At 44.0% G+C, this 13,292-nt stretch overlaps 1 protein-coding gene across 1 annotated transcript in view; it reads right to left on the minus strand.

Annotated features, from left to right (window-relative positions):
• The window catches only part of LOC113981414 (zinc finger protein 462-like), an 87,261-nt gene that overhangs the window by 45,413 nt on the left and 28,556 nt on the right, over positions 1-13,292 (minus strand). The window contains 1 exon segment of the mRNA XM_027708791.1: positions 9,015-9,206. Coding sequence (XP_027564592.1) covers positions 9,015-9,206 — 192 coding nt within the window.

Raw genomic sequence — 13,292 nt, forward strand, 5'->3', positions numbered from 1 at the left:
ACTCTTTTATGGAGTCTTCCGAAAGCACTATATGCCTTTGCTAACCTATTGTCTATCTCTCCATCAATCTCACAGTCTGAGGAGATGAGGCTGCCTAGGTAATTAAACGGCTGGACTGATTGGAGTTCTGATTGGCCAGTGGTGATATGGGGATGATGGAAGACTTCCTGAGGTGCAGGTTGATAGAAAACTTCTGTCTTCTTCAGGCTGACCTCCAGCCCAAAGAGTTCAGCAGCGTCGGCAAAGCAGGATGTTAAACGCTGCAGAGCTACTTCCGTGTGGGCAACAAGGGCGGCGTCATCAGCATAAAGCAGCTCCCGGACAAGATGATTTAAGGTCTTAGTATGGGGCTTCAGTCGCCTTAGGTTGAATAGGCTTCCATCAGTACGATATCGAATGTAGATACCATCCTGATCATCGAGGTCTGCTGTGGTCCTTTGGAGCATCATGCTGAAAAAGACTGTGAATAGGGTAGGAGTGAGAACGCAACCTTGTTTCACACCATTGGTTATTAGAAAGGGCTCAGAAAGTGCATCACCATATCTGACTTGGCCGTGCTGATCCTCATGAAGTGAGATGATCATTTTAAGGAACTTGGGGGGACAACCTAAACGTTCCAAAATCTGCCACAGACCTTTTCTGCTCACAGTATCGAAAGCCTTGGTGAGATCAACAAAGGTTACATAGAGACGTTTGTTCTGTTCCCTACACTTCTCTTGCAGTTGTCTGAGAACAAATCCCATGTCTGTGGTGCTCCTGTTGGCTCTGAAACCACATTGGCTTTCAGGAAGAAGTTCTTCTGCTATAGCAGGTATTAGTCTGTTCAGAAGTATTCTTGCCAGGATTTTGCCAGCAATGGAGGGCAGAGTAATACCCCTGTAGTTTGAGCAGTCTGATTTATCTCCCTTCTTCTTATACAAAGTGATGATGACTGCATCACAAAGGTCTGATGGTAGTTCACCTAGTTCCCAACAGCGCACCACAAACTCGTGGAATTTAGCATTGAGTGTTTGGCCCCTGTGCTTCCAGACTTTGGGTGGAATTCCATCAACCCCAGCTGCCTTGCCAATTTTCACCTGCTGTATGGCCTTAAGGGTTTCTTCCATAGTAGGGGCAGTATCCAATTCATTCTTCACCGGTTGTTGTGTGATGGACTGAATTGCTGAGTCTTGGACTACATGGTTGGTACTGAAAAGAGTCTGAAAATGTTCAGACCATCGATTCAGAATGGAGGTTTTATCTGTCAGAAGCATTTGACCATCTGCCACGGTCCAAAAGGGGGGAGGGGAAATGGGGCCGTGACACAGCACAGATCCGGGACACAAAGGTGGGATGCAGGTAGAATCTTTATTCCAGCGCGCACGCAGGTTTTATCAACTCCGGAGGGAAAGGGCCAGAACATAGGGCGGAGCAGGAGACAGGGCGGAGCAGGAGACAGACCGGCGGGGGGACAAACCAGGATAGGGACACAGGCAAAAGGGGAGGAGCGCAGGAGGAACCAGGGGAGGAAACGGCGAATGGGGGCTGCCTCCTTTCTACAGCTTCTCCAGCCAATCAACAGAGAAACAGAGGAGCATGGAGGTGAAAAAGCCAGGACATGCCTGGGAAATACAAATTCTGGGGAAGCATACAATGTGTATATACATAATAACTGTAAAATCTGTATCATAAAGTCCTTTCAAACACTGTACATCATTTTCCATTTCTGGAATCGTTCCCATTCCGATTCTTGGTCCTCGAAAACCATCAGCGCTGAGTAGAGGGCTTTGGACCTATGATGTAGTCCCGTATGCTGTTTTCAGGGCCTCATAGAATCCTCTGTAATCACTTGTATCTGCCCATAATTGAATTTTTCCTGCTAGACTGATCCACCACTTGTTCTGGATGTCACAGAGTTTCTGTTGGAGCTTGCTGCATGCAAGACAAAAGGCTGCTTTTCTTGCGTGACAGGATGGCAGTGCAAGGTGTGCTTGGTGAGCAGTTCTCTTCTTCCTCAACAATTCCTGGATCACTTGATTGTTTTCATCAAATCAGTCCTTGTTCTTCTTGAAGGAGAACCCTAAGGATTCTTCAGAGGACTGCAGGATGCTATTTTTAATATGCTGCCAAAGTGATTCAGGGGAGGGATCTATGGAACGATCCTCCAGCCTAGTTTGAAGATTTGCCTGGAATCTGTCTCTCACTGTGGCTGATTGGAGATTGTTAACTTGGAGTCTCCTCCTTGGGATACTGCCCCTTTTGGGTTTGAACTTGAGGTCGAAGTTAAGTTTACAGTGCACAAGCCGATGGTCTGTTTGGCATTCTGCACTGGGCATCACGTGGGTATGGTGGACATCGTGGACATCTTTCTGTCGCACCAAGATGTAATCAATGAGGTGCCAATGCTTGGATCTAGGATGCATCCAGGTTGTCTTCAGTCTATTTTTCTGCTGAAAGATTGTGTTGGTAGTGGTGAGTTGCTGCTCTGCGCAGAATTCTAGCAGAAGTCGACCATTATCGTTGCAGTTTCCAACACCATGCTTGCCTAATACTCCTTTCCAGGCTTCAAAGTTCTTTCCTACTCTGGCGTTGAAATCACCAAGGAAAATGATCTTATCATCTGCAGGCACCTTTTGGGTAAGGTGCTGCAGGTCGGTGTAAAATTTATCTCTATCAGCAGGGTCAGCTTGGAGAGTTGGGGCATATATACTAAAGAGGACAACATGTTGCTTGTTGTGTAGTGGAAGGCGTAGGGAAATAATGCGGTCAGAATGACCTGTCTAACCCATATAACTCAGCAAAATCCAACCCGTTTGGTCCCAAGTTACCCAAAATATTAAAAACGGAGATTAGAAGAAGAAGGACTAAAGAAAGAAAGAGCGATTATTATATAGTCACCTGTCAGAGACTGAAATGGTCAATGATTTCTGCATTTTAGGATTGCCAGGAGACTTTTGCAGGACTTTTGCATTATACCTGTGATGGGCAGCTGGGCCCATCTCTCCTTCCAGTGCTGCTGAAGGTGTCAAGCCCTGAAAAGGCGAGAAGAGCCGTGTTTACCATGCCCTCCACATGAACTCTTCACTGGGCTGTACCATATGTTGGAGGTTCATGGCACAGCCTATCAAAGCCCATCCCCCCAGTAATCCCGAAAGGTGGGAGAAACCCTTTTACCAGGCCCCTCACAGGAACTCTACGCAGGCCCGGGAGATGTTGGAGGCTCGAGGCATGGCCCGGGACACCATCCATGGATATAATAACTCATAACTTCTTTGAGTGTGTGGGCTTCCCTCCCCCACCCCCAACGGATCAAGGCCTCCACTTCAACTAACAGACATGGAAGCTACAACTACCAAGTTCCATCACTGGACCCCGTGGGTGGTGACTATAGACATCTGTCCACTCTCATCTTTTCTTTCCCTTACTCTCCCTTACCCTTATCCTATCTTTCCTTTCTCTCCCTTATGCATTTTCCCTAAAGGTTCTCTTTATGCCATGTTGCTGTAGATGAGAGATATAGATGATAACACCCAAAATGGCAATGTACCTGTTTACCTTTGAAACAAAATTGTTCTAAAATAAACCCTACATATATATGTTTTCAAACACTGATTATTTAGTGTCGTTTCACTCTAATCCACCCCAAGGGATTTATTAATAAGAACCTGGGTTACCCCCCCCCCCTTTTCTGGGGTGGGTCGTAACATTTTTGGCGTCACAGACAAGGATCCTTTGGATGTGGTGAAGTAATCGGTGTAGTCCAAAACTGATACCGAGGCCGAGTCACATGGTGACCATCCCCTTGTTATGAAATTATAGTGATAATTTTTCTCCTCTCGGTGTGACCCAGGCACATCAGACCTGTTGAAAGGTTTCCTGGTGTAGCCTGGACCTGTTGAAAGGTTCTCTGGTACCTGGACCTGTTGAAAGGTTTTCCAGGAGAGAGTCAAGCCGACCCTCAGAGGGTTAAGGGGGAGAAAGACATTAACCTGAGCTGGGTTAATGACTGAGTCAAAAGGGATGACACCCCAGGTTGAGTTATATGGGGATTATTCCCTCTTGATATCTGTCCTTGGTTTAGGACTACTTCTTGTAGGTGCTGTTTTAGGTGTTGTCCTTAGAACAATACAAAAGGAGAGATCGGCTATTCAGAAATCTGTAAGTGAAGTGATAAGATCTTTTCAAGAGTCAATGAAAGCATTGCAGGATCAATTAGAAAAAGAGGCTATTCAGAAATCTACAGGTGAAGTGATAAGATCTCTACAAGAGTCAATGAAGGCATTACAGGAGCAATTAGAAAAAGAACACTGAAGCAGTTGGGGGGGGAAGGGAAATTAATCTGTTGCTTTGGTCAGCCCTGCAAGATGAGGAGGAGCAAAATGAAATGCTTAAAAAGGCACTAGAAATGAAAAATTGTGAACTATGGGACATCAATTTAAAATACCCCAGACCAGTGGATGTTAATAAATCCCTGTACCCCCTGGGGAATTGGAAGAGCTTAAGCAAAGTTATCTGGAGAACGAAGTAATACATATGCGTCCCCTCATTAAAACTGAAACCCCTGGCCAAGGGGCAGATCAGCAAACTACCATACGGGCTACCCTGTAGATGGGGGAAGCCCTGGCCAAACCTCGGGAGAAATACAGCCGTAAAGGCAATGAATCGGAGACTGAATATGTGTGGAGGGTGTCCCTTATGGGGGGAGATCGAATTTTGTTGAGCGAGGATGAGGCCCGAGGATTTTGGGGCCCAGGGGTCTTCCTGACCACAAATGATAACCAAGCACCGTGGTCCCTGACCCAGAGAGCTGCCCACTGGGCAGGCAGGTTAGACGCTATAGAAAGGGGAGATCCTCACACGATTAAAACACCCACAATTGGCCACATTGTAAAAAGTGTACAAAAAACCACACCTCCAATTAATGCACACAAAATTATTGGACCCACAATGAAATTCCCCAATGGAACTCGAGGCAGATCCACAGAGATTTCCTGTCTTGATCTGAGGCCTGCCTGATGCACTAAAAGTTTATGCTAAACAATTACAAGAGCACATAAAGGCAACCCCTAGACCTAGAAGAAGGGCTGCCCCACCAGGAATAACCTGGTTGGAGGTAGCCCAAGAATTAATAGCTACTGGTCAGCAGTTGGGGGTCTCTGGTACAAGTGGTCAGAGAACACACAGCAGGAGGGCAGGGAAGGTCCAAAAACCTGCCTCACCAGGTATTTTTCAACAAAATGTGTCATCTAGGGGGCGAAAGAGGTACAGTTTGTGGGTGGAGGGTGTTGCAAAAGGAATATCTCGAGAAGTGATGGACAAATTACCCACCGCTAATTTGGAATACTTGATAAAACACTGGGACAAGATCAAAAAACACAAGTCACCTCCTAGGAGCAACCCCCCTCAGGAATCCAACACTGTGATCCCCTCAGCCTCTTCAGAAACCGGACTAACCAGTTTGATCAGTTCTGAGTCAAGAAACTGGACTTACTGCTCTCAAGTAAATAAGTCAAAGAATGACCAGTGGGTTTATGAGAGAAAATTCACTGCAAACAGCCAGGGAGATTTGGTAATCACCTTTCCCCTGGGCCCTCTTAAATCCTTAGCTACCTTTGTGGTAGATACTGGTGCACAGGTCTCAGCACTCCAAACTAAAGTTGCTGCTCATTGTGGCATTAAGCCAGACAAAAAAAAGATATGGGTAACTGATGCCTTTGGCAAATCCCAACCCCAATACACTGCTCGGGTGAAATGCTGGTTACCTGGAGATGAGACAACCACAGAAACTATCATGATTGTGGGGCCATTACCAGCTAACATCCTGGGGTTGGATCTATTAAAGGGGCGAGCCTGGACAGATGTCAGAGGGAGGAAATGGGTGTTTGGTCTCCCATCCCCCTCTGTCCGTCTGTTACAAACTGCTCCAAGCCTGCCTCCTTGCAAAACAACAAATGTAAACCCCCACCCAGTCCCTTTAGGAACACGTGAAAAAATTACCCCAGAAATTGCAGGATTGCAGGAGCAAGGGGTAGTTGTCCCCATACACTCACCATACAGTTCTCCTGTATGGCCTGTCCATGAATCTAATGGGCAGTGGCAGCTGACAGTGAGTTACCTCGGTGCTGACACTGGCTCACAAACAGCTGCTGGACATAACAAAGCTGAATTGATTACCCAGATTGCTGATGGCACCACAGGGGACCAGACTCAGACAAGTACTATCACCCACTTGGAAAGTCTGAGACTTCAAATTCCCACAGAGAAAGCAGCACTGTGTATTCCCTCTGACACCTTGGCCACCCTAGAGCAAATAAAGATGCTGAGGAGTAAAAAGGAGCTCCAGTATGCTCTGGGTTTATTTGCTTTTTGGAGAAAACATGTTTCAGACTTCTCCATTATTGCTGCCCTAGTGGCATCATCCCAGATAAGAAAAGGAGTTGGATAAATAGATAGTTCCTTCTTTTTAATAATGGGTCCATAGTGGGCCAGATTTCCTCTTTTTGCAGGAACCTGCCAGCAGATGAGATCAAACTGCGTGAGACCGATAAAGCTTTCAATTGCTGCAATGGGCGGAAAAGAGAACTGCCCCCAAAGCTGCTTCTGTTATCAGTTTACAAGTATCCCATGAGAAAACGAAGTAACAACAGGACTGGAGAGTTCTACTGTTCTTTGCAGTGCCGATTTTTTGCATGTGTTTGTGTTTTTATCTTCATAACTTTGTGATATGCACGTCTGTATGTATTTTTGTCTCAGTAGTTTTGCAATATGCGAAAGCTTACCACAAACATTGTGTTTGTGTCTCCTCTACTCCCAAAATTGCTTGCATTATCAGTTTATTAATAATTGTTGTCTTATTTGTGTTTTTATCATGAGCAACTCACTGGTAAGATTGTGTAAGACAAGCCATTTTATGTATTGCTAGTTTAATTTTTGCCAAGTTTATTTTGTCTTTTTATTGAAAAACAAATTGGCTTGGGAGAAGTTTTTAAAATTAGATTTGTGTCAGTATTAAATCCTGATGTTTGTAACTTTGTTAATGTTAGGAAATCTGATTGTAGCTATTGAGATCCTGTTATGTCCCATATGCTCACTATTTTACTAAAGGGTTTTTTTTGGGGGGGGAATTGCATTGCATTGGGAAAATATTTGTGCTATCTCTTCCTTTTCTCTTTTTCTGTCTACTATATGAAAGGCACCGCCCACAAAGAAGACATGTATATGGTTTCAAACATAGATTATTCAGTGTCATTTCACTCTAATCCACCCCAAGGGATTTATTAATAAGAACATGGGTTACCCTCCCTTTTCTGGGGCAGGTTGTAACACCACCACTGGAGTCCTGTGAAAGCCCAGCTTCCACATGGTCAGATGGTAGGTCTCAAGCAAAGATGGACAGTACATGTTCCTGTTTTTATTGCTGTGGCCACCCCTCCTAGGCGGGACTTATGGCCCACTGGCCACTCTGGGGCTCCAGGGCAGGGTGAGGGGTGGTGCTCCCACTGTGCCAGCTGGGTTAGGGGTTCCAGGGGGTGTGGTGCGGGTGTGCTCCTGGGATGCCTTTGACTGACAGCTGCTCTGGGGCCACCTGTCAAGGCTGCAGGGGCTGGCATGTGGGATAGAGCATTACCTCACCTCTGTGAAATTCGACCTATCCCCCCACACACACACACACACACACCTGAGTTGTTCTGAGCCAATATAATAATCCAGTGTCTCACAACTCCCCCCAACTAGGCAAATCTAATATATGTATTTAAATGCTTGCAAAATCAGAGCTGGGGATGTAAGGAAAAATATTACTTAAGAAAACCAATAGACTCAATGGTTTGAGTTCACTGAAAACATATTATATCTGCAAAATGCTAATAAAGAAATATTTCAATGACCACGGGGAGCAAGGCAGATAAAATTGAAAACATCACACTTTCCTGGTAAATCCATACTAGAATATCAATTACAGAATCAGACAGATCAGCATCTATATGACAAAAGAAACTCATCAAGGAGATGTTTAACTTCTGAGTTCAGAGCAAACATGGAATAAGTGCACAAAACCTCAATGAGTATTTAACACTTCTTGGGGAAAAATGGGAATGTATCCCCAAATGCCACATCCACACGCCTTTTGAACACTTCCAGGGATGGTGATTCCACACCAGCCTCCTCCAATACTTGACAATCCTTTCAGTGAAGAAATTTTTCCTAATATCCAATCTAAACCTCCCTTGGAGCAACTTGAGGCCATTTCCTCTCCTCCTATCCCTTGTTCCCTGGGAGCCAGAGCCCAACCCCCACCTGGCTCCCCCCTCCTGTCAGGGAGTTGCAGAGCCAGAAGGTCTCCCCTGAGCTTCCTTTTCTCCAGGCTGAGCTCCCCCACTTCCCTCAGCTGCTCCTGCTGCTCCAAACCCTTCCCCAGCTCCGTTCCCTGCTCTGGACACGCTCCAGCCCCTCAATGCCTTTCTTGTCATGAGTGGCCCAGAACTCAACTCAGGATTCTTATTTGTAGCACAAGCAATAAAACTCCATAGCCTAAATACAAGGCAAAACTTAAAAATAAGCCATCTGTCTGTATTTCAAACATCAGGATCTGTGTATACACCCATTTCCATAAAAAGCATAAAACAGGAAGTTGTCTAGCTATTCCCTCTACTTTTCACACTTAATCTTTATTGGCTTCACTAAACTTCTCTGCTAACAAGATAAAGGAGTGTTTTTTAGAAATGCAAATGGAATTAGATGCTCTCTTACTGAATTTTAATGGGAGCTCTGCCATTGAAATTTCCTATGTTGTAAATCTTTGCTGAAAAGTAAGGTCAGCTTGACTTATTCCAAAGGAATATTGGCAGTATAAGTTGGTAAAGAATAAACTGGTGAGATTCAACTGTAGGTCAAGTACTAGAACACCACCTTTATTCTTGCTTTTCATGCAACTTTGGATTTTTCTAATTGCCACCTTAATTTTTTTTAAATAATAACATTAATAATATTAAGTAGCATTTTAGACAATTAAATTCTTGCTCTGAGGCACCTCTTACCATTAGAGTCCTCCACCTCTTCAGCAGAAGTGTTTTTCTTGGAGGTGCAGTAGCCAAGTGAGGCTGAGACGCTGACAACACGGGATCTTGGTAGTGTCAGTGCTTTCCCATGCACTCTCAAGGAATGCTCTTTTAGCTGGCTGATTGTCATGGTGGAAAATGTACAGGAAGAACATTTGTAGGCATGTTCACCTGGGTGAGCAAAATACAGGCAAGTCATCAGCTCACAGAAGAAACGAAATGGGATCCACATTCTTTTCCTGCTGAACTCAGCAGTCAGTAAAATTCCTATGTCCTCCTTCAGTGTAAGACTTATTCCAAATAGAACAAACTGTGTGCATCTCCCTGTTGAAACAGTTTGAAGTCTGCAGGTATGGACACCTGCTTTGGGCTCAAAGTTTTGTTTTCTGACAACTCTAGATCCTTGTTAAATGACTGGTGCCAGAAAACAAAGACCAGATTTTTAGCATGCCTGTGTTGCATGGTATAAGAACAGTCTTGGATGAAAAAAGAGCCGCTTGGCTAGAACATTTCCAAATTTCTTTGGGAGGAAATCAAGGGTGAAGTCCTCTGTGTTTTTCCATGCAACACATCCAGAATCATTACTAAAGAAACCAGGAGACTATAAAATATTAACTAAGGTTCTTAAAACAAAACCACAAAATATAAAAACAAACAAACCGCCCATTGCCTCCCCCTGCACTTAATGCAAGGAGGATCTCATTTTCCTTACATGAATCCTGCCTCCAGGCAGGAATGAGTTCCATAGAACTAGAAACCAAGTCAAAGTTAGTTTACTACAAGAAGTGGACATGGCAATACCAAGAGCCATACATATTTATAGGGCTATGGGAAAGCATATTATAGAAAAATATTACAAGAAGTGAAAGAAAAGAAATAATGAACAGCAGTGAATTTGGTTCCAAATACATTCCAAGTCATAAAGACAGAATACAATAGGAAACAAATTTCCCAGATAAGACTTGTTTTGTGTTAAGCATGGAGACACCTGAAAGAAAAAGTGAAATGTCCAATGTAAGTGATGTGATGCTATATGTGTGACAAGTAATTATTCTGGAAGTGCCGCTCCTAGGTAAAAGGGCTACACTGACTGCATGCAAATTGTACATAAAATGACAAAACTAATACAAGGGTAAAATATTCAAGAACACTAATGGAAGAATAAGAGCTCTGGTTATGAAAGAGGCAGAAAAATGTTTTCCATTTCTCAACAAATTTAACAAACAAGGCCCTAGAATAGAATGGTTTCTAACTTCAGAAATAAGGGAACAAAAAGAGGATGAGAAAAAAAAAGTATCACAGCCAGTCATCACAAGCACACAGAGATTAGCAATCATTCTACATGGAAATACCCCCCCCCAAAACACCTATGCTAATCACAGGGTGTATCAGGGGTTAATTATGCTGATACTTTTGGTCTGTGTTTGGCCCAGTCACCTGTAAAAGTTTTGTTCTTTCCCTGCCAAGTTATGAGAAAACAAGCACTGATAAAAAGGGAACTTCGTCCTTGAAGAGAGTTCTTGTATAAACTATATTTAATTGCTGTTTTATGATTGGCTGATTGTGAAGGAGCAAGATTCAGGATGGGAACAGTTCCCAGGCATGAAGAAAAGCATACAGCAATTGGCAGGACTTTATTATATGGACCTTACAGTTATCATATGGACTTTACTGTTATTATGTGGTTTCATTGTATTCACACTACACAGTGGTCGTGCCCAGGCTTGCCATGAGTTTGCCTGCTGCCTGCTCCCTGCTTCCTCCACTCCTCCCCCTTTTGTCCATGTCCCTATCTTGGTTTGTTCCCCTGCTTGTCTGTCTCATGCTCCGCCCTATGTTCTGGCCCTTTCCCCGCCCGAGCTGACAAAAGACAGGGTGCACACGTGAATAGGGCATTCTACTTGCACTCTTCCTTGTGTCCCATCCCCTCTTCGGACAGCGGCAGCTGATCGTCCTCCAAGGTCGCTTGAAGGAGAGACTGAAGACTATGGGTATGAAGTAAACTCCTAGACTCATTTGGAAAAGACCCCCCTGGGTGTAGTGCGCAGGCACGGGGAAAGCCACACGTGCACAGAAGAGCTATTACTTGCATAACGGGGGATGGGACTGAGGGCCTCTGGCTGGGCGATGCTGGCCACACCTGCCTAGGTTGAGGTCACTCAGTTAATTGTATAAAAGCAGATAGCTCTTTCTTGAGGGAAGCTAGCTTCACATCAAGGACAATGTTGCCTTTTGGCGGGGATGCCTGCCAATTTGTGAGCCTACTCTCTCCGGGAATGCAGCTCCTGCTATGGGTAATTATAGGCATTCTGGGACAGTAAGATAACTTTATGGGCAACAGCTGGGTAACTGGGGAGGTAGTACTGAGGGCTTATTTCTTGCCTCCATCCTCTCTTTTGGATTTGTTCGTTTTGTTGGCCAGCTGTTGGTAATAAATATTAGTTTTGTTGAGATTTTCATGGTGTCATGGTTTCAGCTTCAGTATGCTACGAACTCTCCCTATTACACAGGGACAAAATACAGACTCTTAGAAACCCACATTGGTGTATCTGAAAAAGATCCAAGTCTTACATTTTGAAACAAAATATCACATGTGTTTTCAAATTACGTTCCGCACCTGAATATTATTACCATAGAGGTATCAGCAGTAAACAAAGATAATGCAAATGGTTTTTATAAAGCATGTATGATGGACTGAGTAATGCAAAATACAGGCTCCCCAGAGAAGTGGTCACAGCACCAAGCCTGACAAAGTTCAAGAAGCGTTTGGACAATACTCTCAGGCACATGGTGTGACTCTTGGGGAGGGTCCTGTGCAGGGCCAGGAGTTGGACTCGATGATCCTTGTGGGTCCCTTTGAACTTGGCATATTCTGTGAAAGTGTTTATGGAAAAGTATGAGTGGAATGGGATTTTGTTGCAGTTTGATACAATATCTAGGGGGTTGTTTGATCCTGATTTGTGGAGGAAGGTGAGGTGGATGAGTGCGAGATGGAGGGGTCAGTTTTTTAATGCAGCGTTGGGGACATGTAAAAAGTGTGAAAAAAATATGATAAAGGTCCGAAAAAAAAGTGAGATAAAAATACGTTGTACATTTAGTCGGAAACTACAAGTGTTGAGAAAGTTAGAGGAAGTGTAAAAGTAGGAAATTTTGTCCTGCAAGCATTCATCAAACAGCAACATGGTGAGTCTGTGGACACACCATAACCAAATGGAAGACAAAGTGCATCAGTGTTCAGATGATTCCCCATATACTTCAACCATCTCATTTGGCAACTCCTGAGGACCAAAACTAGGCCAGAACACATTGTATGTTCAAGTCTTAGACTGTAATTACCTCAATGCACTGGAGAGGCAGCCTGAAGATACCCACTCCAAAAAAAGGAACCAAAAGTGACAAAACTGTCAGATGTTGCGATTATGAGAGGAAATGTTGATATATAGCCTACCAGATGTTTCATAAAAAGTAAGGTTTAAGGATTAATCAAGGTGTGGCACTGATATAGGAACTAAAGATGCAAAAGCGCAAGTTGTGCGAGGGGTTTAGGGGGAATGAATCATCCTGAAGCTAGACATGAAGGATCTTACATACATCAGATTGCTGCTTTCATGTGAGAAACACAATTAATAGATAACCTGGTATGATAGCTACCGGTATGTTGAGAGTTGTGTGGAGTTGTTCCTTTAAAGGTATCTGGTCAAGGGTCTTCTTCAACAGAAAAAAAGGATAATAAGAAAAGGAAGAAGCCATATACAAGAACATTCAGGGACATAAACCTGGCCAAAAAATGATAAGGGAGTCAGTGATGAGAACCAAACCTGTTCAATCACACTAAGAGTGTGAGAATGTTTATTCCAGCAAGGTTATCTGATCAAGGACCTTGTCAATTGAGAAACCAAGGGAAAAAGGGGGAAACCAGAAATGAAAATATACAGAAACAGACCTGACAGAACAAACATGGAGACAATAACAAGTAAATAAACCTGACTAGTCACACTAATTGATGAACTACAAAGAAACCACAGGCTCCACTTCCAGGAAGATGAACCTGGACTTTGCAACTGATAAGATTGCAAACCAGAGGGGATCCTGCATACTGGACTGGGAGGGGTGCAGGAATCCATAGAACTATGGAACTCATGACATAACATACAGGGGGAAGGGGGAGCAGGGAGGAACAAAAAGGGTGGTAGACAGAAAGGGGTATAAAAGGGACCAGACACATGTAAAACAAGGTCAGTCGGTACACTTGTCTGA

Source organism: Neopelma chrysocephalum, unplaced genomic scaffold, assembly GCF_003984885.1.
Source record: "Neopelma chrysocephalum unplaced genomic scaffold, ASM398488v2 Primary Assembly neopelma1_96533, whole genome shotgun sequence".
Lineage (NCBI taxonomy): Eukaryota > Metazoa > Chordata > Aves > Passeriformes > Pipridae > Neopelma > Neopelma chrysocephalum.